Source organism: Centroberyx gerrardi, chromosome 13 (genome assembly GCF_048128805.1).
Source record: "Centroberyx gerrardi isolate f3 chromosome 13, fCenGer3.hap1.cur.20231027, whole genome shotgun sequence".
In the NCBI taxonomy this organism is placed as follows: domain Eukaryota; kingdom Metazoa; phylum Chordata; class Actinopteri; order Beryciformes; family Berycidae; genus Centroberyx; species Centroberyx gerrardi.
The window spans coordinates 20,013,865-20,038,370 of record NC_136009.1 but is presented as its reverse complement, the minus strand read 5'-3'; the positions used below and the strand labels follow the sequence as shown (position 1 = coordinate 20,038,370).

The 24,506-nt window shown below is 40.7% G+C and overlaps 1 protein-coding gene across 1 annotated transcript; it reads left to right on the top strand.

Moving 5' to 3' along the window:
• The first annotated feature begins 8,945 nt into the window (after nucleotides 1–8,945).
• On the top strand, nucleotides 8,946–23,862 carry kiss1ra (KISS1 receptor a). The gene is made up of 5 exons (XM_071900080.2): nucleotides 8,946–9,192; nucleotides 11,634–11,758; nucleotides 21,254–21,389; nucleotides 21,799–22,037; nucleotides 22,506–23,862. The coding sequence occupies exons 1-5, from the start codon at nucleotides 8,946–8,948 to the stop codon at nucleotides 22,884–22,886; spliced, it is 1,128 nt and encodes a 375-aa protein (XP_071756181.1). The 3' UTR covers nucleotides 22,887–23,862.
• The last annotated feature ends 644 nt before the right edge of the window (nucleotides 23,863–24,506 follow it).

Genomic DNA, 24,506 nt, shown 5'->3' with positions numbered 1-24,506 from the left:
CAGAATGCCAATAAGTGTCTAGGTTGTGCTGATGGAAATATACACAAACGAATACACTCGAGACAGGGCCGAGGTTCTTGGTGCATTCATGCCATGAGTTAAAATCCCAGCTAATGCATCACTCCTCGCTACTCTGTATTATCCTCTGTGTGCTGTAGAAGAATGGAAAAGTACTGGTTATGGGGTGCACAACAGTTTGTCCTTGAACAATGAGTGGTCTCCTTTCATTTACATCTAACTGTGAACTGCAGCTGTGTTGCCTCAGCGGTTATCAGAACAAAACATGACATTCTCAGAAATACATAATTTGTCCAGTTAGAATGAAGTAGCAGAGTACAGCATTTGAAGCAGAGTACTAACCAATAATATGTGTTACAAAACCTTGACCAATTAATAATCTTGACTTGGCAAAGTTCTTCAGTTTTCCAAGCTGTAAATTTTTTATTTGAAACATGTAAAATAAATAAATCAAGCTATCTTTTTGAGAGTGCGGATTCCCCTTCTTTTGGTTCTTGAATTAAACCTATTTTATGACCATTTTCTTGCCCAGAATATGAATTTTCTTAGTCATGTAGTTAATATTCATAGAAGGAGTATATAAGCTGTATTATTTTCTTTCCTCTTTGGCGATTTACTGACTGCTACCTGCTATCAATGTAACCTCACCCTCCTCACCACTTCTCACAGCAAAGCCAAACAGAGTGAAGAGTTTTCTTCGACAATAGATGGTGCCGTGATCCGGATGACAAGTGCCTCGACTGAAATCCAACACATGGGTAAGGGACCTTTTGAAATCCTTAATACAGTGTTGTTGATTCTTTCATTCCTGGTCCTCTGTAGAGTCTTGTGAGGCTTGAAGTGTCTATCAGGTAAAATTTATTTGATTTCAATGCTTTTAGTGTCTGGGATATGTTGCTCGGTCTTTATGACATACAAAGACAAAGAAAAGCTCAGTACCCCCTAAGACGTGAAGCAAGCATTTTACTGTTGTGAAGCACTTTGTGACTTTGCTCTGTGAAAGGTGCTAGATAAATACTTTACTTACTACTTACTTACCAGTCACTATATCACTGGAACAAGGTGTGATTCTCCCTGTAACTTACCATTTTGTTTAGGATCTTAGAGAGGTCAACAAACCAATTGTTCTGTTCTTTGTTCCAAATCCTGCAGTTGTCCTGGCTAGCATCCCATCTAACACAATATATTACACAGTGGTAGATTTGTTTTCAGCCTTTTTCTCTATTCCATTAAACCTGAATGTCAGTACCTGTTTTCCTTCACCTACAAGGGTCGCCAGTACAGCTGGACCAGACTTCCAGAGGGTAGAATCCAAGACTTTGAGGATGTGGTCCTCCCAGGAGGCGCCCGTACCGACGGATGAAATATTGATTGCCTCACCCTCGAAGCATGCGAGACGGACACTGTGGTCCTGCTCAATGCTTTGGCCAAGAAAGGTCACAAGGCATTCAAAGGCAGCTATGGGACAAGGCAGCTATGGGACATGTGCTATATGGCGATAACCGCCTCATATCTCAAGACAGCATTCAGGCAGAACAAAAGGTCCCAAAACCTATCACCACCAACTCAAATGAAAAACCTTCTGGGTACTACAGGATATTGCCGGCGGTGGATCCCAAGTTATGCATCTGGTCCATCCTCTACTGCACATTTCCAAACTTAGCTCACCTGGCCCACTGCAGTGGACTTCAGAAGCTGAACAAGCTTTTACTGATACCAAAATTGCATTCGCCTCCGCTCCAGCCTTAGGACTCACAGAATATATTAAGCCTAAATTGTATTCTCATGAAAAGGGGGGTTTTGCTCAGAGTGTGCTCACACAGAAATATGGTGACAAATATAGACCTGTAGCTAACAACATGAGCCAGTGGAGAGGGGATCCTCACCATGTTTTTGGGCAGTGGCAACAGCCTCTTTTTCAGTCGAAGCTTCAGCCTCTTTAGTATTAGGCTCTCTACTTACACTATCAGTCCCCCATGCAGTTACGACACTGCTGTTAAAAACAAAACCTAGCATGTGTCTACAAACCACCTTACTAAATATGAGCTGACCTTATTATCTGCCCCTAACTTCACCATTACTAGGTAGTGTTGAACTCTGCTTCCCTCCTGTCCTGCCCACTGCTGATGATGGTGAACCCCATGATTGTGCTATTGTTGTTGAGCACACTTCTAGGCTCCACCCACATCTCACTGATGTCCCTCTGTACAATCCAGAACATACTGTGCACTGATGATTCAGCTCCAGAGATTAACAGGGCAACCCTCAAGTGGGCTGTGCAGTTTGTGACCAATTTCATGTGTCAACCCTTCCAACTCCTAGTTCCTCCCAGATTGCTGAACTGTTAATATTTACACTGGCTCACATTCCGCATTTGGAGCTGCTCACAATTTTGGCACTGTAACTTTTGGCATTAGACATGGCTATCTAATCGACAATCTTCTGAAAGCCATTCATTTGCCTTGTCAATCGGCTATCATTAAATGTGCAGCTCATCAATCCCTCACCAATGATGCCACTAGGGGGAATGCCCTGGCTGACACTGCTGCTAACGCTGTGGTCACTTCCCCTGCTCCCATAGTCCTCTTGTGTCCCCTCATGCAAACTGAGAACCCTCCCTTTGCTTAATGATGTGGCTCTCTTGCAGGAGGCTGTTGATGTCGGAGAGAGAGACTCTTGGGTAAAGGACAGGTGCTGCATCCTGACAATGTCTGGCATTCACGGGACGGCTGCCCAGTGGCATCTTTTTCCCTATCTTGCTTGCATGTCCCACAGATTAGCAAAGGGGGGATGAGTTCAGTGGTCACTCAACATTGGTGCTTGTGATTGTTGACATGTCAATGTAAGCTTGAGGTACGTATAAAACCACTATCAGGGTTTTGTTTCTTCCCTGTGATTGTATTGAAGCTCTGTCTTTGTATATGGCGGTGTCAGCGTTGGAGCCCCACCTGGGGATTGCTCTCATTGGATTCAATTGACCCATTTTTCAATGTAATACACCTGTAATGTACCTTTATAAATAACCTGCCTGGGTTCTTTCTGTACACACACAGAAGAATGCTTTTGTCTGAAATATTTGTGTAGTTTTTTGCTCCCCTGCACTGTATATTTTTATGTGCAAAACCCTTTTGTTTTCTTACACTGCCCGTACCACCGTCAGTCAGCAGGGGCAGTGGAATGCCAAAATGGCATCTGGAAAAATAAACTGGCCAAACTTTGCAATGAAACTGGACTGAGGCTCTCCCAATCGCTCTAATGAGTCTGAGATCTATGCCAAATAGGAAAACTGACCTCAGCCCACATTAATTATTAATGGGGAGACCAATGCCTGTGTCCCCATCATTGCACATGGCACAAATGGACATCCACATGATGGACACTATGATGGAATTCTGCCATACTCTAACGAGAAATGTTAAGTCTGTACATTCTCAGGTTAAAGCAGTTCAAGAAAAGAAACCACGATGGAAAGGCCAGTGCCAAGGACGACCTTCTTGGACCCATGCCTCCCACTGCCAGAAGGTCCCGCCCCAACGGATGATGGACCCCAGCAAGCCCAGGCGCCGATGGATGCTCGTCCTGCTGGCCACCGGGATCGACTACACTGCAGACTGGAGATACTCTGCCAGATAAAGCAGGTTCTGTGCCACCAGAACCACCGCAGGCCCAGAGTAGAGACACCGAAGTAGAAGCCCAGGAGGTCTGCACATGCTCAAAACACATCCACTTCTCCATTCACATCATTAGGGGGTGACATGCTAGTTGCCTCTCCCTGTGATACTTACACTGACTTAACCTCCAGAAGACAGCGATGAAGCCTTGTTCCAGGGAAGAACACCTTCATCCTTCTAACTCATAACTCTGTCAATGCTGCAAACAGATCTAATTGTTGGGTGATCCTATGCTCCACATAAATACATATGAATCATAGGTCTTTATGTGGATCAGAAAGGGTACAAGGGATGGGGATCATAGGCTATGATCCCTTGTACCCTTTGTGATTTGTGTGGTAGATAAAATGGCCACAGAAATGGTTGCACTTTGTACTGTTGCTATTATTTGGTTGTCCAACAAGAAGGTACTATAAAGAGTGTTGTACTTTCATCCCCAACACTGCTAAAGATGTTCATGAATCACATAGGAAATGAAGTTAACACACTAAATATAAAAATCCAAATAAACTGTGGAGTAGATTGTCTAGCTCTCTAGAGGTTTTGGCTCTTTGAGATATTGCAAGCGATAATCTCAATCGTTTTTATTTGAATTGCTCTATATGTATTGTGCATGATATTCATATGTTTTGCTCTGCTTTGCTCTCTAAAGCCACCCGGTTGGCAGTGCTAATGCTCCTGATGACTTAGGAGATCAGAGGAGAGAGTTATACCTGTGAAGCGGGGTTGCAGAGGAATGGAAAAGTACTGGCTATGAGTATAACCTCGCCCTCTTGGCCAAGAATAAAAGATACTTCACAGAGCAAAGCCAAACAGAGTGAAGTCTGAGCTTTCTTCGATAGCACCTATCCTATAAATGCAGCGGACAGCTCGGGGAGGCTGGAGAATCCAAACAAAATACACTGGCAGTGATTCAATCTGGTACAGGGACAGAATACGAGAATACAATACAAGAAAATAAACATGAGTCTGTTTGCACGTTCAGTTGGAGCGCTTCGCAGGCACTGTCAGCCAACAATATTATTATCAGCCCTTTGTGTGTGATGCTTATTTTTTTCCTCTCTGTTATCCACAAATGAAATAGATGTTGCCTTTAAAAATATAAAACTTACTCCACAGGAAAATGTTTTGCGGTGTTGCCTCTCAGATAAAAGATTGGACACTCCCTGGATTACAGATAACAGCTGCGTTGGTACACGTTTCAGTAACCCTGCTGTTATCAGTATATTCCATGAATCTTATTCAAGTTTCTCATGCCTGGGATGGAAGTTTATCCGGATTATTGTAAATAGCTAGAGTATGATTTATCTGAGGAAAACAGTTTTTCAGATGTGAATGTAAAGTCATTCTTTAAAAGTATAACTCTGTGGCGGACTCTATAGACATTATTCACCATAATCTGTGGTTTGGGTATGTTTAACACACACAGTTATATTGTGTGCTTCTCAGGGTTAAGGAGACACGGTCCCTTTAAGAAAGTCTGGTTTTCTGAGTCTGACGTCAGCTCGACCTAGGTTGAGTTTTTGAGCGTGATAAAAATTGTCTTGCTCTGTGGTGAAAAATAAATGACACAGGAGTTGGTGTAGTCAATGAGAGAAGTTGTCCGTCTCAACTTTCCTGCCACTTCTACAACTCGATACTTTTTCCCATCTTGCATCTGGCCAATTGCTTCACTATAGAGCTACTTACGTGCTTACTTGCACTCCAACACAGTCCTATAGGGCCAATGAATGCTCCAAAAATCAACTCCAAAAGCACCCAGAGCAGGTCTTTTTCAACACATTGATTGCAAAAAGATGGAAATAATCCATGGCTTTCTCATAGTTTTGATGCTACCTTTTAGCACTCTTTTGTGGCCGGCTGCAGTCTCTCAGTCTCTCTCCACTTTGAACTGTCTAATAAATTCCAAAAAATAATAAAAAATAAAATAAAAAACATTGGTGGCTCCAGTACTAATGCACATTAGACGCATAATGGATACTTCTACAATAGCTACTGTTCTGTTACATACAAAATTTTAGAAAGGTTTGACATTGGTGTCACTGAAAGTGATAAAAAGTTTGATGTCAGTTTTCACAATGAAAGTGATGGATGTATTTTTTATCACAGGTAAAAATGTGCTAGTGGTTTCTCATAGGAGAACAGCATCCTCATCCATCATTGGAAATAACTTGCACAGCTTTCCTGAAAACACCCACCTTACATCTGACAAAAAATGCTGTGTCATCTGTAAATGCCTGTTCTATTTTTTCTTTTTCCTTTTTCTTACTCTTAAAAAAAGTCTGCTGTTACAAATAAAATGTTTTACACACTTATCAATGGAGACATCAGTCACATTGCTGTTTGTTTTAATCAGGAAGAGGAAAATACAAGCCTTTATTCACAGGAGAATGCAACCTCGTCTATCAGAGTTAAACTGTGCAACAGTACACAAAACACCCACTTGATCTTACCAGAGGCACCACTTCACCCATGATTGTCTGCTCTCATTTTCCAGAAAGTAGCTAGCTCTCTGACTAAATGATTTCTTTTGTTTTTGTATGAATACAGGTTGCCATGTACAAGTCCTTTGTTTTGTTTGAAACTGTACCAGATGGAAAAGATCAGAAACATTTAACATAGCCATGCCACAGTGTATACGAGTATTGTTCCAAAATAAGGCATCTACCATTTGATAAAAGTGACTCCTACTGATATAAAATGATTATTAGCACAAAATTATAACAAATCATCCTACATTTTGAAGGACGGCAATTCTGGTTTTCTTTTTTTTTTTATGGTGGCTTTGGCCAAATTTTGACGACAGAGTTTCAATGTGCAAAAATCTTCATGTAAAGAGTCAATCTGATTTCAGTACAGTAACCAAAATATCTAATGGTCTGGGGACTTCACAGTAAGGTCGATGCAGAACAGAGAATGTACAGTAAATTGAGCATTGCATGAGTTTCATCTCATGTTGCATAAATTTTGTGTTTTGGACACAGTCTTCCTTTTGCGTCTTTCTTGCACCATGATGGAAACCACTGCCATATTTCCTTGTATAATATGAACTGATATACAGGATTTTGCTCTCACTCTATTGAAATTACTATTGAAAAAAATATAGCTTATCACATGTAGCTTTGAAGCAGCTGAAGCAAATCTATGACATTCACATTAAATATTCATTAAAAGAAAAAAAAAATATATATATATATATTCCTAGTGGGCATTTTTATAACCAGTATGCCAGCTTCGCTTTTACTCTAGTTGGGACATACTGAGGTCTGAATTAAACACCAACCACCATCAAAAAGCCTCTCTCTCTCTCTCTCTCTCTTTCTCTCTCTCTCTCTCTCTCTCTCTCTCTCTCTCTCTCTCTCTCTCTTATTTTGCATGCTATTATGTGATATGTGTTCAAACTAGGAGCATCATATTTTGCATTAAGAGTTTTGCAAGAAATCTTATAAAAAAACAGAAAAACCAACAAACTGTAACTGATCGTTTGACAAAAATATAACTTATAATACTTTAATTAAATGATGACCTTCAGGTAACTTTATGCTATATGTGTATGAATATATGGAATTTTCACTAAATTTCTCAAGAATCTTTCCAGGTTTCAGGTTGAGGCTGGAAATAATACTGCTACTATTTCCCATCCATAGTCTTGCTGTGTAAAGGTATGGTATCTATGTTAATAAGATGATAACAAAAAATGCAAAACTAGAGAGAGAGAGAAAGACAGCGGTGTGTGTGTGTGTGTGTTTTGTTGAAAAAAGGTGGATTAATAATGTTGCTAGGAGACCCTGACATCAGCTATTTATCCCAGAATCATGCAGTAGCCCACGTGTATTCAGACTGTGTGCGTGTGTGTGTGTGTTTCTCCTCTCCCCACTGCGCGTGTGTCCTTGCTCCTCTATAAAGCCGTCAGCATCTCCTTCGCTCTACTCTCATCTCGAGTAAAGTCAAGCCTGTTCCGGCTGAAAAATACATTACAATATTCAACTGCGCTTGGAGAATGAAGAATCGATGACGCTTGAGTTATTTTGAGTCCCGAGCATTTTCCCGTGAGTACTTTTGTCAAGGTTAAAGATCAAATACACACTCCAGTTCAAGCCTGCTTCAGCTAACAGCTTTGAAACAAGCGACTCTGATTTTTTTCAAAAGGGAAGCCCGGACTGGAGGTCAAGACACTGACTGGCAGACTTCTGAGAAATGGTGTGAGTCTAACGCTGGAGAAGAAGAAGAACGACAGGAAGAGAAAGAGAGGGGTGAAGGCGAAGGAAAGAAAAAGAAGCTGCAAATACAAAGGATTGTTTACCTTTGGAAGGCAGAGACTGGTAGAAGAGTAATATCTGCGCCTCTGAACGTACATTCTTCTTCTTGTGAACAAATCCCCACCGCTGCCTGGAGGCTTGCCTTTCTGTCAAATCAGAAAGACAGCATGGTTTAAAGCTCTGAGAGACAACGTGGTTGGCAACAAAGAGGGGCAGCTGTCATGCAAAACTGAGGAGAAGATGAGATCCACTTTCTCTTCTCTCCTTTGCTTTCTGTTCTTCTGTATCTTCTTCACATGAACTGATCTCGATTCTCTCCTCCAGTCTCCCTTGCTCTTTACGTCAAGTTCCTGGAGTACTACCTCTCCTCTGCCGGAACGAAAAACCTGAGGAGCCTTTCTTACTTTCTATCCATCTCATCCACATCTTCTGTCCTCTTTTCCCTTCCCTGTCTCCTGCATCCCTGCATCCATCTGCTTCTCTTCATTCATCTTGCTAACTTCTCCTTTTTATATCCTACTGTTTTATTTCCCTCTTTCATACCGTGCATTCCCGTCTGTCCTGTCCTACATACCATTTCTCAGTCACACACTACTCTCCGTCTGTCTCAGCTCCTCCTAACCTGCACCTTCACTTCACTTCACTCTTCCTACATTTGCTTCCTCTGTTCTTCTCTCATACATCCTTCTCTCTTCATTCCTTCGACACCTTTCATTTTGGACATCTTTCTCTTTTCTTTTTCTGTCTTCAACTCTCCATCTCTTTCTCCATCCTGTTCACAATGTTCTCATCTGAGAGCTGGAACTTGACTCAGTGGCTAAACGACTAAAGTCTGCGCACAGACACACACACACACACACACACACACACACACACACACACACACTTTCTCTCTCCTACTCACCATCTCTTCCTCTATACCTCCTGCTTTCACAACTCTCTCTGCTCTTCCCTCTTTCTTCCACCTCCCTTTCGTTCATCCCTCCGTCCTGTCACAATGTTCTCCTCCGAGGATCTCTGGAACTCCACTGAGCCGCTCTGGATCAACGGCTCCAACCTGAACTCCTCTCTGGACAGAGACAGGGACGAGGAGGAAGGAGAGCAGCACCCCTTCCTCACCGACGCCTGGCTGGTCCCCCTCTTCTTCTCCCTCATCATGCTGGTCGGACTGGTGGGCAACTCTCTGGTCATCTACGTCATTTCCAAACACAGGCAGATGAGGACCGCAACCAACTTCTACATAGGTGAGCAAGAGTGAAAAGTTATGTGTACAGTGTATGTGTTTGTGTATTTGATGGCTTTCTTTTGTAATAGTCTGATTGTTTGGGTTGTGATTTTGCAGATGGTGCATGAAAAAGCTATACCGTCTTTTGTGAAAGAGACAAACAGAACAAAAACATGACATAAATTGACAAAAATATACTCAAAAATTCAATATTGGGCATCCTGGGGGGTCAGTGGGCCAAGGTGCATATCATGTACTGCAGTGTCATGGGTTCAAATCTGGCTCATAGTCCTTTGTTGCATGTCACCAATTCTCATCTAACCTGCCACTCTCCACTGTATACAAATGGTGGATTCCAGGGACCTCCAGGGGTCCTTTAGGGGGTCTCCGGGGGTTCCCCAAAGTAATTTTATTATTACTGCACTCACTAGGTGTTAGAACAATGAGTATGCATGTATAAGAATGTCCATTTTGATTATAGGATTCACTGTTCCCACCTAAAGTACTGACAGTTATATTGAATAACAACTGACTACAAACATCTTCTCAGATGGGGTTCCTTTGGACAAAATCTTAGCAAATGGGAGTCTGTGGTCTAACACACATATACAGTATATATCGAGGGTCCTTGAAAAAGTGTGGGAACCCCTGCTGTACCTATACAATCTAAAATGACTAATTGAGAAAGTGAAAGTACATGCGGTGTGAGTGATTTCCATTGCTAGACACATGAACAGCTATATTGCCAGTTGGCTATCACTTATCATTATAAATTAAATGACTTGTCATGTTTCTTTTTCAAACACTGAATTAATTATTCACCGACTTTGTTGCAGATGTGTAATAAATGTGAATTGTGAAAGCCTTATATTAATGTGAATTAACAATAATAGCAATATTTTAAACTCCTGTAAAAATAAATCATTGCTACTTTATTTGTGGCATTTGTCTCCATTTTTAGTTTCATCACAAAAACACTCAACTTGGCATGATGGATGACGCAGATTTACCTGGGGAACGGCATTGATCGCTGGTCTATCAACCAAACAAAAAAATCAATGGAGCCCATCAATCATGCCCCTGCATCATCTTTTGTCTAGTATTCAGTGCACACTGACTTTGAACCACGGCGATTGATTCTAGTCGGTCATCTAAATTATGTCTGACAGAGCCGCGACGTCACGTGTCACATCAGTCGAATCCCAATGTAGAGCTGATAGATTGACTGCTGGACAGTCCACAAAAAAAAAAATAGGAACGACAGCTTGTTGCTAATAGGTGTGTGTGTGTGTGTGTGTGTTTGCATGTGTGTATAAGAGAGAGAGGGGGGGAAGGGAGTCTTTATACATTTGATATGGAAACCATGTGCGCAGGTGTATGTGACATGAATTTTTACATGGTATAACAATATATCCCAAGGCCACCGCTTTGAGCCAGTTTAATATTCAACAACATTAGATTAGTGCCCCCACCATCTGCCACCGCTTCAACATGAAGGTCCAGCTATTTCAACATGATTAGATCAGCTGGTCGTTGTATCAGCATCACAGATGGAACAGAGAAACAGGAAACCCAAACTAAGCTGGTGAGGATCAGGCAGCCAGTGTTATCACCACATCCACTCTGTGGTGCTAAACACTGTTTGAACCTGAATTTGTGTTTTCATGTGCATTCATACGAGGATGTGTATGTGTCTGTAATAACAGATTGGCAATATGGAATCAAATGAAGCAAAATGAGAAATTGCTTAATTTTATTGTAATTTCATTCACTAGAAATGTTGCCAATTAGATAATATATGATAGTGAATAATCATAGGTTTCACTCTCACCAGTACTATTTCTCCATGCAAACTGTAGACACTTATACTGTACAATTCAATACAAAATCAACGACAACTGAAATACTCCCATAAGTCCCTGGAACCCTTGATATAAAACACAAAGGTGACACTAGAGGCGCATTAGCAGCAAAGTTTCACTCTGGATCGCTGGTTGTTGAAATTAACATGCTCCGTCTGGAAGTAGTATAGATACAGGTGTACTCAGCATGCCAATCTGGGAGTATAACTTTTGGATAGTGATGTAGTCAAATCTACACATAAACACAAGTGTAATAATGCAAAAAGTATACTCACCTCTTTTTCAGGGTAAGGGTATATCCACTATCAGCCACTGAGAGGGATGGTGGCATCAAACTTCTGTCCCGGGGAATTCTATTTTCTATTTCAATTTTCTCACTGATAAAACATACATGATTACTTGATTTTTTTTGGACTCATCTGGTGCCTCATCTAACACAATCTTCTGGGGATCACAGGGGATGTATCCTACGGAATGTCCCAGTCAAAAAACCAATGGCTTTTTCTCCAGAATCATTAGAGACTCTATTTCCCGACACAACTTTGGGTGCAGTCTCTGGAAAACACTAGACATTATGTGTTATTTTCTCCCTATGCAGCAAACCTGGCTGCCACTGACATTATCTTCTTGGTGTGCTGCGTCCCCTTCACCGCCACCCTCTATCCTCTGCCTGGATGGATCTTTGGAGACTTCATGTGCAAATTTGTTGCCTTTCTACAGCAGGTAAAGGCATGGTCCATTCAAAGATTCATACAAAATGTTTTATTTATAATCCCTAATAGTCATGATTCAGTGTTTTCTCAGCTCAGAAATGTGCTTTTATATGCACAAGTGTTATTTTGTTGTCTTTCCACAACAGGTACTGCAAAAGAATGACCCTAATTTATTATAATGCACTAAACTCACTTACAGAAATGACATTTAGGGCTTCAGTAGAGTCAGAGTTTCCTTACTGTAATCACTAATTGTAATTAAACCTACAGAGACAAACATGTACACAGATTTTATAACTTAGCTGTGTATCATAAATCTCTGTGAAACCAATTCAAGGATGTTGCAGTTCGTCCTTTTAAAATTACAGTTAAGGACAAGAAGGTTCTAATAGGAACAGAGCCTTCTTGCCATTATACCCAGTGACAAGGTGAAGTTTAAACCTGACTATGCAACCAGGCCTATAGAAGAGGCAGAGTGTGTGTCACACACATGTGACAGTTGGTTTGTCAAAGTACAACAATAAAACCTCTTGATCAGTCAGAGAGTGTTAAAATCAGCAGCACAAAACAACACAAAGAGATCCAAGCAGCAAACAAACTCCAACAGAAAAAAGGTGAAGAAGAAGAAGAAGAAGGGCAAAACAGAGGCTACTGTAGAGTGTAGCTACTGTAGACTTAACTGTAAAAAGAAATAAGAGTTAGCCACAGTAATCACTTGATTGAACATTGTGTAAAGTGGCTCTAGTAACCATTTACAGTAAGAGGAACAATACATTGCAAGATGCGGCTTCACAGGTGGCAGCGACTTAGCTTTTGATCAGATGTTTATGTGTACGCCACCGTCAGACCCAGCGGTTATCCAGCACCAAGCCTAAAGGTAAAGCAACATGGTGGCTGAGTAAAACACAAAGGTAAATTTGTAAATTTAAAGCCTTGGAAGTTTGTTAAATTGCTACACACCTTCCTTCTCAACGCACAACTGCACCATCAGGGAAAAGATGGCCGAAAGCCTTAACCCACTGCCTACATCAGCTTATTTAAACAGGGAAGCAAATTGGAGTTACCTTGAACACATAGTGTGTGACAGTTAGTGGAACCACAGATGTTAAAGAGGTATATCTCCCTGCTGCACTGTAATTACTCTGTAGTAATTACTCTACTAGTAACTGTGGACTACTCCTAGAATATGGATAATTGGCACCTAGTTCAAAGTAGCTTGAGAATCCCATTTGAGTGTTGAGAAAGCTCGGCTCTCACTGAGGGTCTAAAATGTCACCTTAAAGAATTGGAAAAGTGCCGCGGCTCCTGTTCAGTTAGTAATAAGCAGCCAGGTTTCGAGTGAGACGCTGTCCTAGCCCGGCTCTTTCCCCCTGAAGAAAAAATAACTTAATTTTCCTTCTGAATAGGGAATGATTAAAGTATAACTTATTACAGTTTTTCTCAGTCGCTTTAGTACATTCAATTGTACATAATCATTTGCATGAATGTGCCAAAGCATTTGCAATTTATTCAAAAGAATGAGAAACTGCTTTTATGAAGTGACTAGATGATGTGGAGGTTGAACAAGTAGTTTTGAGAATTTCAATTCTGATCTGAGAAATGTACCAAAGCGACTGAGAAAAACTGTAATTTTGGAGATGGAAGAAGTCCATTGTTTTTATTTGGAGACTAGAGAAAAAAAACAACTTACTTCATTCATTATGTAGACAGAGGGGAGAAAAGGAGGATCTGTCAGAAAGACATTTCCCTTTGAATACAGAATGACTAAATGTTCATGACTAATTTCAGCATAAAAGAGTAAGATGTCAGTCTGTGAGGCAGCAAGAACACAGGCAGGCAGGCAGGCAGAGAGGCAAAAAGGCTTTTTTATTTTTGAACATGGAGATATGATTTACCTTATTACTTTTTCTCAGTCGCTTTGGTACATTTCTCGAATCATCCTTAACATTTGCAAAACAGTACGTACATTTCTCGAAACAATTCGTACAAACAGCACCACACAATAGATTACCTGCAAAAGCCCGTAACTTGCTCAAAATCCATCTCTCAAAAGTAAATATTTATGTAAATGAACATGTCAGTGCCATCAGAATGACAAGTCCTTGTGTCATTGTTTACAAACAAGATAGTCAAAATGCTTAGCCATGTTGTCAATATAACAGTGTACTCTGTAAGTATTTTCTGATGTAAACTATGGCTAAGGTTTTGATGACAATGATTGAAAATGCACAAGGCTGCACCTTTTCTGTATGGCATATATCAATTTCAACAGTTCAAAGTTACACATTACTGTATGTGGGAGATTGATTGCAAGAGATTGGACAGGATTCACATTTACGCTTTTACTGTTTGTACTGTAATTTGTTGACAGACCATGTCATTGCGATACAGAAAGAAAGACAAGACTGTTTTACAGCACTGCATAGCACAAAGGAAAAAAATACAAAATTAGAAATGTAAACATAGGAAACACCCATTAGGCAGAACTGTACATGCAGCGCTGTATGGGGAATTACAGTGCAGTCTTTCTACACCTCCTTCCTCTGTTTTGCCTCCCTACCCTTCCACCACGCAGCCTTACTCCTCTTCTTCTTCCCGGCTGTTGACCCTGTTCATTTCCTTGTTGTTCTTCCATTGTCAGACATTGTAATACTGTGTTGTGCTCTGTCTATATATGCTTGCCAATTGAAGGTTCATGAGATGCACCTCTGAGCTATTTTAGAGAACTGGTTGATCATTGGTTGATCTAACGCTTGACACATTCCCCTTCATTAGTGAAAGTCAAGATTCACCTGAGAGCAATTCATCAATTCAGGACACATTTACAAAAAAAAGTCTAATAGAAATGTATAGAAAATATGCTTGACAGATTATGACAACTGGTTCAACCATTTTGCATGTAATGACTTATGCAATGAACTAATGCCTAGATGTTTTGGGGGGTAAGACTATTCAACAGAGAACCAGTATAATACATTTTGATCAACAGGACATAAGCAATTGATAATGTAGGAAACAGCAGACAATTGTACATAATCATTTGCATGAATGTGCCAAAGCATTTGCAATTTGTTCAAAAGAATGAGAAATTGCTTTTATGATGTGCACAAGTGACTAGATGATGTGGAGGTTAAACAAATAGTTTTGAGAATTGTAGAAATGTACCAAAGCGACTGAGAAAAACTGTAATTTGAACATGAAGACTAGCACCTTTTGAAGTCTTTGGTAAAATGCTGATTCTGAATGGACCTTTTGCTTTTGAATATGGGAAAGACAATTGTGTGTCAATCATGCCTCTCTTCTATTCTGAGACTCCAGTCTTTGCAAGTCTCTCTCTCTCTCTCTCTCTCTCTCTCTCTCGCTCTCTCTCTCCCTTTCTGATAGTTTTCTTTTCTTACATGCACTTTCCCATGAGTGATATAGTTTCTCCCAACTTTTTCACATTTTCACATACAGTTCAATAAAAACAAGCCTGATCCATGCCTATCTTACCTATCTAAGTTTCATTCAAACTATTTCTATAGCACATTTCATACAACAGGGTATCACAATGTGCTTTACATAAGATTCAAATAAAATACAATGTAAAGTACACAGTAGAGAAAATAAACAAGCACAGATCCTGTACAGACCCACGGCGCATGTTCAGTTCTATGCACTGAAGCACTGCGACACGGTTAAATTAGTTAATTCCACTAATGTTACTTAAATACCACAAGATAACGTTAAAGGCACCTACCGTTAAAGTCTGTATGGCAGACGAGTTACTTTCTGAAAAACCCCGTTGCTGACTGTGGAATGTTAAGTTTCACTTTTGTTTTCACAGTGGGAGACTCTGTGGATTGAGTTCAATGCTGCTGGTCTGCTGTCTGTACATCTCCAAAATACAGACATGACGTGATGCGACATCAGGCGCATTAGAGATCGATCTAGATCCATTTCTATACAGTGAGCAACTTTTGATTTTGTGCCTCTGTATGGGAAACACTGCATCGCACAGTCAAAAACCTCTAGAGGCCATCTGACGAAGCGCATCATCTCACTAAGCGTTACCTGAGTGACTGACTGACTGACTGACTGCCTGCCTGCCTGACTGACTGCCTGACTGACTGACTGACTGACTGACTGACTGACAGACTGACTGACTGACTGCCTGCCTGACTGACTGACTGCCTGACTGCCTGACTGACTGCCTGACTGACTGACTGCCTGCCTGACTGCCTGACTGCCTGCCTGCCTCACTGACTGACTGCCTGACTGCCTGACCTGAATTTGCCTCGTGATGCCCTCAGCTGTGCCGTGGGAAAAATGGAGAAAAGATAAAATACGACAGAAACAAATTAAAGTAAAAATAATAAGATACAAACTATTGACCCCCAGAGCAGCATTGATTAATCTAAAATCTAGTCAAAAGCACCATTAAAAAAAAAAAGTTTTCAGTTTTGAATGAAAAGCATTAAGAGTTGGGGCAGCTCTCCCAGCCTCAGGCGGGGCAGTCAATTTTTTTGTCCATAAAAGCAAAAAAATCTGTTTTTGATTTAACCCTGAAAATAGATAAAAGGCCCCTCTGCATGATCTAAGTGTTCTAGTGGGTTCGTAACACAAGCAAGTCCAAAATGTACTTTGAGGCAAGACCATTAAGTGCATTAATAAAGTATTAAAATCAATTCTGGCCTTCACTGGAAGCCAATGCAGGGACCTAAGAGCCGGCGTGATGCGATCAGATTGGAAATCATCAAGTAAGCCTCTTGCGGTTGGATAATCTTTTCTGTTTTTTTTTTTGATCAGTTGTTTTTATTTTAATAGCACAACATGATTCTGGCCAGTCTTCAGTCTCTGTTGAAGGAACACGATGATTCATAACCCTGTAACCTTGTTTAATTAAAATTCACTCTCCATTCACTTTCACCCCTTCACCTACTCACATTTCATCTGCTCAGCGATAGCAAGCGATCACAAGACATTTTGTTCTCAAGCCAGCCAAAAAAGCAAATGACAAATGCCCCCTCCCCACTTGTTGTGGATCAGACCAAGGCAATCGAACACCTAAATCAGGCCTTAATCAGAATGAATTAATTACAAATGTATTTAAATTAAACAGTTTCTTCAATTCCAGAGTTTGGAGTCGAGATTGCAACAGGAGTCAACTCCAACTCCTTTTATTAGTAGTATCGATTCTCAGAATCTACATGATGGAATCGAGAATCGATTCTTTCGGAGTCGACTCTCCATCCCAAGTACAAAGTGACCGCAGTGCTAACAGAAGACCCCCGAAAACACTGTTCCCACGAGCCAGAGACTAAACACCAGGCAGCCCACGCACCGAGCCACATCATCGGCAGAGGAAGTCAGCCAAACACACTGTTCAGCACTAGGTGATCAAACCATAAGGAACACAAATCCATAACCAGGGCGATGACACTGGCCAGCAGCAGATCAATAGTAGAGCCATGGTGAGCGCACAAGCCAACCGAAATGCTAAGCCCACACTACACTCATGGACGCCTGCCAGGTCATCATCTCTACCCAAAGTGCCCCTCTGAAAGTCTGCTCTCATTTTGAGGAGCCTCGTCTTTCCCCTTATCTTTGTTTCTTTATCTTTTCACCATGGCAGCAGACATATACAGGTGTGTGGAGGGCTTTCCATCTCCAACAAATGAATCCCAAAAAGAGCGATTGCTGCTTCTTTTCACACCTCTTACATCTTGTGCACTTTTTTGACAGAAGAGAGTTAGTATATAACAACTCTGTTTTCTTTTCCATTGTATACTTTGGATCACATGTGTTTTGAAATCCTGGAAGTTAATGGGTGCTGACAAAAGAGAGAGAGAGAGAGAGAGAGAGAGAGAGAGAGAGAGAGAGAGAGAGAGAGAGAGAGAGGCTTTTTGATGGTGGTTGGTGTTTAATTCAGACTTCAGTATGTCCCAAGTAGAGTAAAAGCGAAGCTGGCATACTGGTTATAAAAATGCCCACTAGGAATATATATATATTTTTTCTTTTAATGAATATTTAATGTGAATGTCATAGATTTGCTTCATCTGCTTCAAAGCTACATGTGATAAACTATTATTTTTTCAATAGTGGTAGAAGGTCGTTGGACCTTGATGAATTCCAGAGTGGAAATTGATTTTTCTGTCAATTGTTTGGCATGAGAAGCAGGCTGCACTTCATGTTTCACCAATATCTGCCTTTGAAACTACTCAGTGCTTACTTTGAAGAGAAAAGTGTAGACAAAATGGCTTGACTACTACATTGCCCTCCTTCTTCTTCTTCTTCTTCTTTGTCTTCTTCCTCTTCTTTTAGCTTTATCTTGCATCAAATTACAGTAAATGGAAAGGCACATCCTGAGTGTTTTTAACAATTCCTTTGAAACCAAAAAAAGGGAGTGCATCTTTTTTGTACCACAGGCTTTTTAAAATTATTAATATTATGATTATTATAATTTTTATATGGATAATAACATCTTCTTTTATTGGGCACTATCTAGTTCCATTGTGTTCATAATTCAGTATTTCCAAAATATCAAATTGTCAGCCAAGGACTTAAAGGTGCATCAATTACCTTTATCGTCCTCTATTGGCGACCAGTAGGAATTGCAACAGACCCCACAACCCAACAGAGCCAAGTAAGCAAACTAATTAGAGCAGAGATCCAACAGAAACATCTAGTAAAGAGTTAATACTGTATACCACAATGGAAAATACTGTAATAATAATACTGGTTTGTCATTTGTCTTTTTGGGCTTCAGAATGAGGCTTATTTGAGGCTTATTTGAGGCTTATTTGACTTTGTATTTAGCACTCCATGCCATGGGGCCAGTAAAAATCATACTTATTATTCTTCAAGTTAACATTCGTCCTTTAAAAATATCATAATTTGCTTTAACCGTGCTATCAGTAGTGTTTGTAAATGTAGGTACTTGTCAAATACTCACTTTTTTCAAATACAAAGGCCCATTTAAAAAAAAAAAAAAAAAAAACCCAAACAAAAGCAAATGACATAGCAGTATCTCTCACTCCAATTATGCTCCACTATACTCTTACTGGCTGTTTAATTGACCGTATTATGCATGGATTGCCACTTGCGGCTTACAGTTACCATCTCAGTCTGCAAGTTTGCAATTTGTGTAACAAAGATATTCCTAAACAAACCTGTGTATCGTACAAAATAAAATGCGCTGCTGATTTTCCCAGGCTTTAATGAAAAAATGTGCCACACAGAATCCATATTTTCTGAAGTAGCTCACTCTTTCCTAATCATCTCACTAAGAAATGAGCAGAAATAGAGGTCATTTTGATATAAAGCACACTGCTCAGATCATCACACAACTATATTCTCTTAGTCAAGTGTGAGCCCATTGCTTTGAATTGACGTTATGCATAAAGATAACAAAGCAGTCTAGTCTGAGTGCAGCGGGCTTTCTACAAATGGAGGGATCATATCACAGTATATCCACTACCCACTTCCCCAAAGACCAGTGCACTGAATATAACCCCCCCCCACACAACCCCCCTTTTCTGTCATCATATCCTTTGAAACACCGGCCTGGTGCTCTGAATCCCTGAAGGGTAATGGTGCTGGCTTCATAGTAACAGATAAGAGGGAGAGGGGGAGAGAGAGAGAGAGAGAGAGAGAGAGAGAAAGAGAGAGAGAGAGAGAGAAAATTGGATCCTATTTTGAAAAGAACATGGAGAGAACTTTTGACCCCTTCTTTCTCACTCTGCTTTCAAAGTAATATGCGCCAGTATAGCTATACATACCACAGCATGACCCTTGTAAGTCCATGCATTTGAGTGAACAAAAATGTCACTTTTGTGAAGAAGATGAGACGAAACTGTGTTCTTGTTTTCTATCTCCTCCATGTCCAGTAGAGAGAGTAATGACTATTTACAAATACATCCATCTGTAACTCTTGAGATTGACTAAAATAATGCACATTTTTTCTCTTGTCAGGTGAAATCATTGTGTAAGTGGCTGAAGTGGGGTGAAATCTTTATATGAGTGCAAATGTAAACTTTGTATTCCCAGAAATTGATAAATTGAGCTATTGATAGAGCATAGGGAATGACAGTAAAGTTGTAACTTGTGAAATGTTTCTTTACATTGATATTGTTTGTAAAAAAAAGTTATGATGTTACGGAAGCTGAAAAAAAGTGGCTTCTATAAGTAAAATCCTGCAATAAACTATGCAAATATACTTACAAATTTAGACTTTTAATTTTAATTCCAAAAAAATTGCATTCTGCCGATATGCCTCTGGTTTTAATTGAATCAAGCACCATTGAACCTAATTAAAGATGAAATTGAATCATATGCTCATATGCTAATTAAAAATTCTTAACGCAAATACAGCATCTCCTCTCCTCCCCTTCTTCCTATTCCTCTGTATCTCTTTCTTCCTCTCTCACTCTTTCTCTCCCCACATGCTTCAATTAAAAGCGCAAGAGCTCATTAGTAAAACCTCAGACATGTTGTTCAGATAATTGGAAATAAAGGCCGCTTCTCTTGAGTACCAATTGGCTGCTTGAGTTTCTCCTTTGCTCTTTAATGAGGGATGGAAACTCGGGATACCTCTAAGGCTGGATGCACAGTTCACCACTAGAAAGGCAGTGTCTCAATTAGGCCTCCCATGCAAAAATAGAAGATCAGGGGTGAAAGTGTTCTCTAACAGTTGTTCTGATGGATTCTGTCAGAACATAACTTCCTCTAATAGTGGGCTGGTGCAGAAACTGTGGTGCTTTATTGGTTTAAAAAAAATCCAGTAGTTGTGTAATGTATTGACTGTTTTTATTCTTTCATTTTATCATATTTACTGTATTGATTATTTTATTTTATTACACTTACAGATTTTTTTGCTTTTATTTTAGCCACTATGGAAATTAAGCTTTGTAGCACTGCAAACACAAACCTGTTGTCATATATGTTTAAAATCAGTGACATTTTCATCTATATAAGTATGTTTTGCTACTCTCTACTGATATAAGACAGTGGTGAGTCAACCTAAACCCAGCTGATAAAAGCTTTTACATTTGCTGTTCTCTGATAGCTCTTTCCTGGGAAACAGGGAGTGATGCCTTTTATGTTTTCTGCAGCAGCAACAGCAGTTTGTTCAAAATAAATAGAAGAAGAACTGGGTAATTAGCATGAGCAGCGATAGCCACCATGGCTGAACAGACAAAAAGAAAAGAGCGCCACCTACAGAAACTCAAACTTCATCAACAGAAAATTAAAGGAAAAAGACGCCACAGTATCAAGTTGATCTCTGGGAAGTACGGTGCAAAAACACCACAGCAATGAGCGCTTAGCACCAAAGATGTCACCAAACTAAAAAAAACACAAAAGAAGAATCTCATGGATGACTTGTTTAAACATTTCTGGCCGTAAGGATTTTTAGAAAAAGACTGAAACCACTGAGAGCACTATACTGGAGTTACGCGTGTGTGTTTGTGAATATATAAGCATGTACTGCATGTGTGAGTACAATATGTTCCCCTGTCCCTCCTAGGTGACGGTGCAAGCCACCTGTATCACTCTGACCGCCATGAGTGGAGACCGCTGCTACGTCACCGTCTATCCTCTCAAGTCGCTCCGCCACCGCACCCCCAGAGTCGCCATGATCGTCAGCATCTGCATCTGGATAGGTCCGTTACGCTTGTTTTATTAAAACAATATTTTCTTGGCATTGCTGGATTTTCACTTGTCCATTCATTCATTCATTCAATTTTCCATTAATTTGAGAGTATGAGAGAATATATGCATTATTATCTGTCCATAAATTAATAGGGAAACACTGTATCAAACTTGTACATGAAATTAGTACAAATATGTGGTGCATGATAAAATAAATGTGCTGATGATTGCTCTGACATTCAAAATAAAAGCAATTGTACCTAGTCTATATGACATTAATAACTTTAGTGCGTGATTCCAAATTATTTTTTATATTTATAAACAAATGTAGGATAGGTTGTATCATCACTTACACTCCCCATACAAAAATTTCCCATTGTTCTAGACTGCTTCAACTAACTGAGTCACTGTCCTACCTAGGCTCCTTCATCCTGTCCACTCCTATTTTCATGTACCAGCGTATTGAGGAGGGTTACTGGTACGGCCCGAGGCAATACTGCATGGAGAGGTTCCCCTCCAAGACCCACGAGAGGGCCTTCATCCTCTACCAGTTCATAGCCGCCTACCTGCTGCCCGTCCTCACCATCTCCTTCTGCTACACCCTGATGGTGAAGAGGGTGGGACAGCCGACTGTGGAGCCTGTAGACAACAACTACCAGGTACGGACAAGCTTTGTTTTGCTTTGCTTTGCTTTGCTTTACCAGATGTAGAAGTGATTTTAGACATAAACTCTCACTACTAGTTGTCAACTAATTCGAAACAAAGAACTTTTTAGGACTTTCTCTTCTCTTCTCTTCTCTTCTCTTCTCTTCTCTTCTCTTCTCTTCTCTTCTCTTTTATTCTCTTCTCTTATCTTCTCTTTCCTTCCCTTCTCCATACTTTTTCACATATATTTATACTTTATGCACTTCTTAAACATTACATTGTCCCTTTATGATGTTGGTTATCTTGCTTCTGTTATTGGCTGTCTTAAACATCTTTGTAAAGCACCTTTAAATTGTTGTATGAAATGTGCTAAATAAGACTCTCCTCTCCTCTCCTCTCCTCTCCTCTCCTCTCCTCTCCTCTCCTCTCCTCTCCTCTCCTCTCCTCTCCTCTCCTCTCCTCTCCTCTCCTCTCCTCCACAGGTCAACCTGTTGTCCGAGAGAACAATCAGCATCAGGAGCAAAGTCTCCAAGATGGTGGTGGTGATCGTCCTCCTCTTCACTGTCTGCTGGGGTCCCATCCAGTTCTTCGTCCTCTTCCAGTCCTTCTATCCAAACTACCGGCCCAACTACGCCACCTACAAGATCAAGACGTGGGCCAACTGCATGTCCTACGCCAACTCCTCCGTCAACCCCATCGTCTACGGTTTCATGGGAGCCAGCTTCCAAAAGTCCTTCAAGAAGACCTTCCCCTTCCTGTTCAAGCACAAGGTCCGAGACAGCAGCATGGCTTCGAGGACCGCCAACGCCGAGATCAAGTTCGTCGCCGCAGAGGAGGGCAACAATAACAATGCTGTGAATTGAATTTGACAATTGCCTATTGGAAGACTGGTGTTTTTTCTATCCAGAGCAATAAAAGAAGGAAACAAAAATAACAATGAGAAATAAACTAGACCAACTATGGATCCATTGTCTGAAAGATTGGAAAGGTGGGTCTGGCTGCTTTCAAAAGGATACACTGTGTTTGGCAGACACATTTTTATTCATATTAATGAATGCAGTTAATGAACTAACTGATGACACAGTGGAGAAACACAGATTTCCAATATGGATGGTAACTAACTAACGGTGTTTGGCTCAGTGCTTTACCTGTTGCACTGCCAAGGCCAGAGGAACAGTGCTGGCATAATACTTTATCCATTGTGCTGCCAAGGGCCACAGCCAAATAACAGAGACAGTCACAGAGATCTGACGACACAGAGAGGAAATTCTGCCTGTAAACTCTCAGGCAGCTCTCCTAATCCCTGTAAGATTATGGTTCATAAACTCTGTGGCTTTGGTATAAACTACTCTGTGTGTGGAGCGGCATTTGGACAGCTGAAGACATATGCTGAGACATGTGAAAATATAATAATCTTATTTGGAAATGACTGAATATATATAGAAATGGACGTTTAAGACTAATGCTGTACAGTAGATGCCTCCAGATGTGTTTTTTCATGACTGTTATTGCTGAATCATTTATTATTATTTTGCTTTATTTGACAGTCTATCATAGAGATAGACAGGAAAAATAGGGGGAGAGAAAGAGGGGTGACATGCGACAAATGTCCCACCCCAGGTTCAAACCCAGGATGTTGCTTTGCGCCTTAGAAAACTGAGCCAGCTGTGTTTGTTTCTGGAAGCTGTGGAGAGACAGCAGGTCATTAGCAGCTGCTGTTTCCTCCGTGGAGATAAAGAGGAGAATCCGAGCGCAGACGCTTTTCTCGCTGTGAACCGATGTTTTTACCCTTATCTCACAATGGCAAAAACCTTTTCTGTTCTCTGTCTCAAGCGGAGAGGCTCATGATGTTGATGGTGACATGACGGTTCCAGTTCCACATGTATTGTAAATGTCTGAAAATGCCCACAGGACCAAGATTTTTTATTTGTATTTTTTTGCTACGTTTAACCAGCGATGAAACAGCCAGCTCAGGCGAACACAGGGTTAAAGATATTCTTTTCTGCTTGGTGAGAATCCACCCAGGCAAAGCTGCGCTCCAGTTGAATGTGTGTTTCTCTGCTGCCAAATGTGATGTGTGGGTGCTGGCTGAAATAGGGGTTACGACCGGTGAGGCATAGAGAGTGTTTACTTTTCTTTTGTGTTCCCCGTACAAACATTCACACCTTCCTCTATACATGTGCATACACAAACACTCATGACTGTAGACACATTCACACCATGCACGCACACGAACACGCACACACACACACACACACACACACACACACACATACACACACATTTACCCGTTAAATCCAGGTGTTGTTGGTTGGAATCAGTTGTCACATCTTCACTGAGGAACATGAACACCCTTATATGATCTTGTCAGACTGACTGAATTCCGAATGGCAGAGGTCACCGCTGCAGCCTCCGCCCTGTGGGGGGGGCATTACGAAGCAACACTTGTCCAGAGAGCAGCTGTCTGGAGCTGGGAATACACA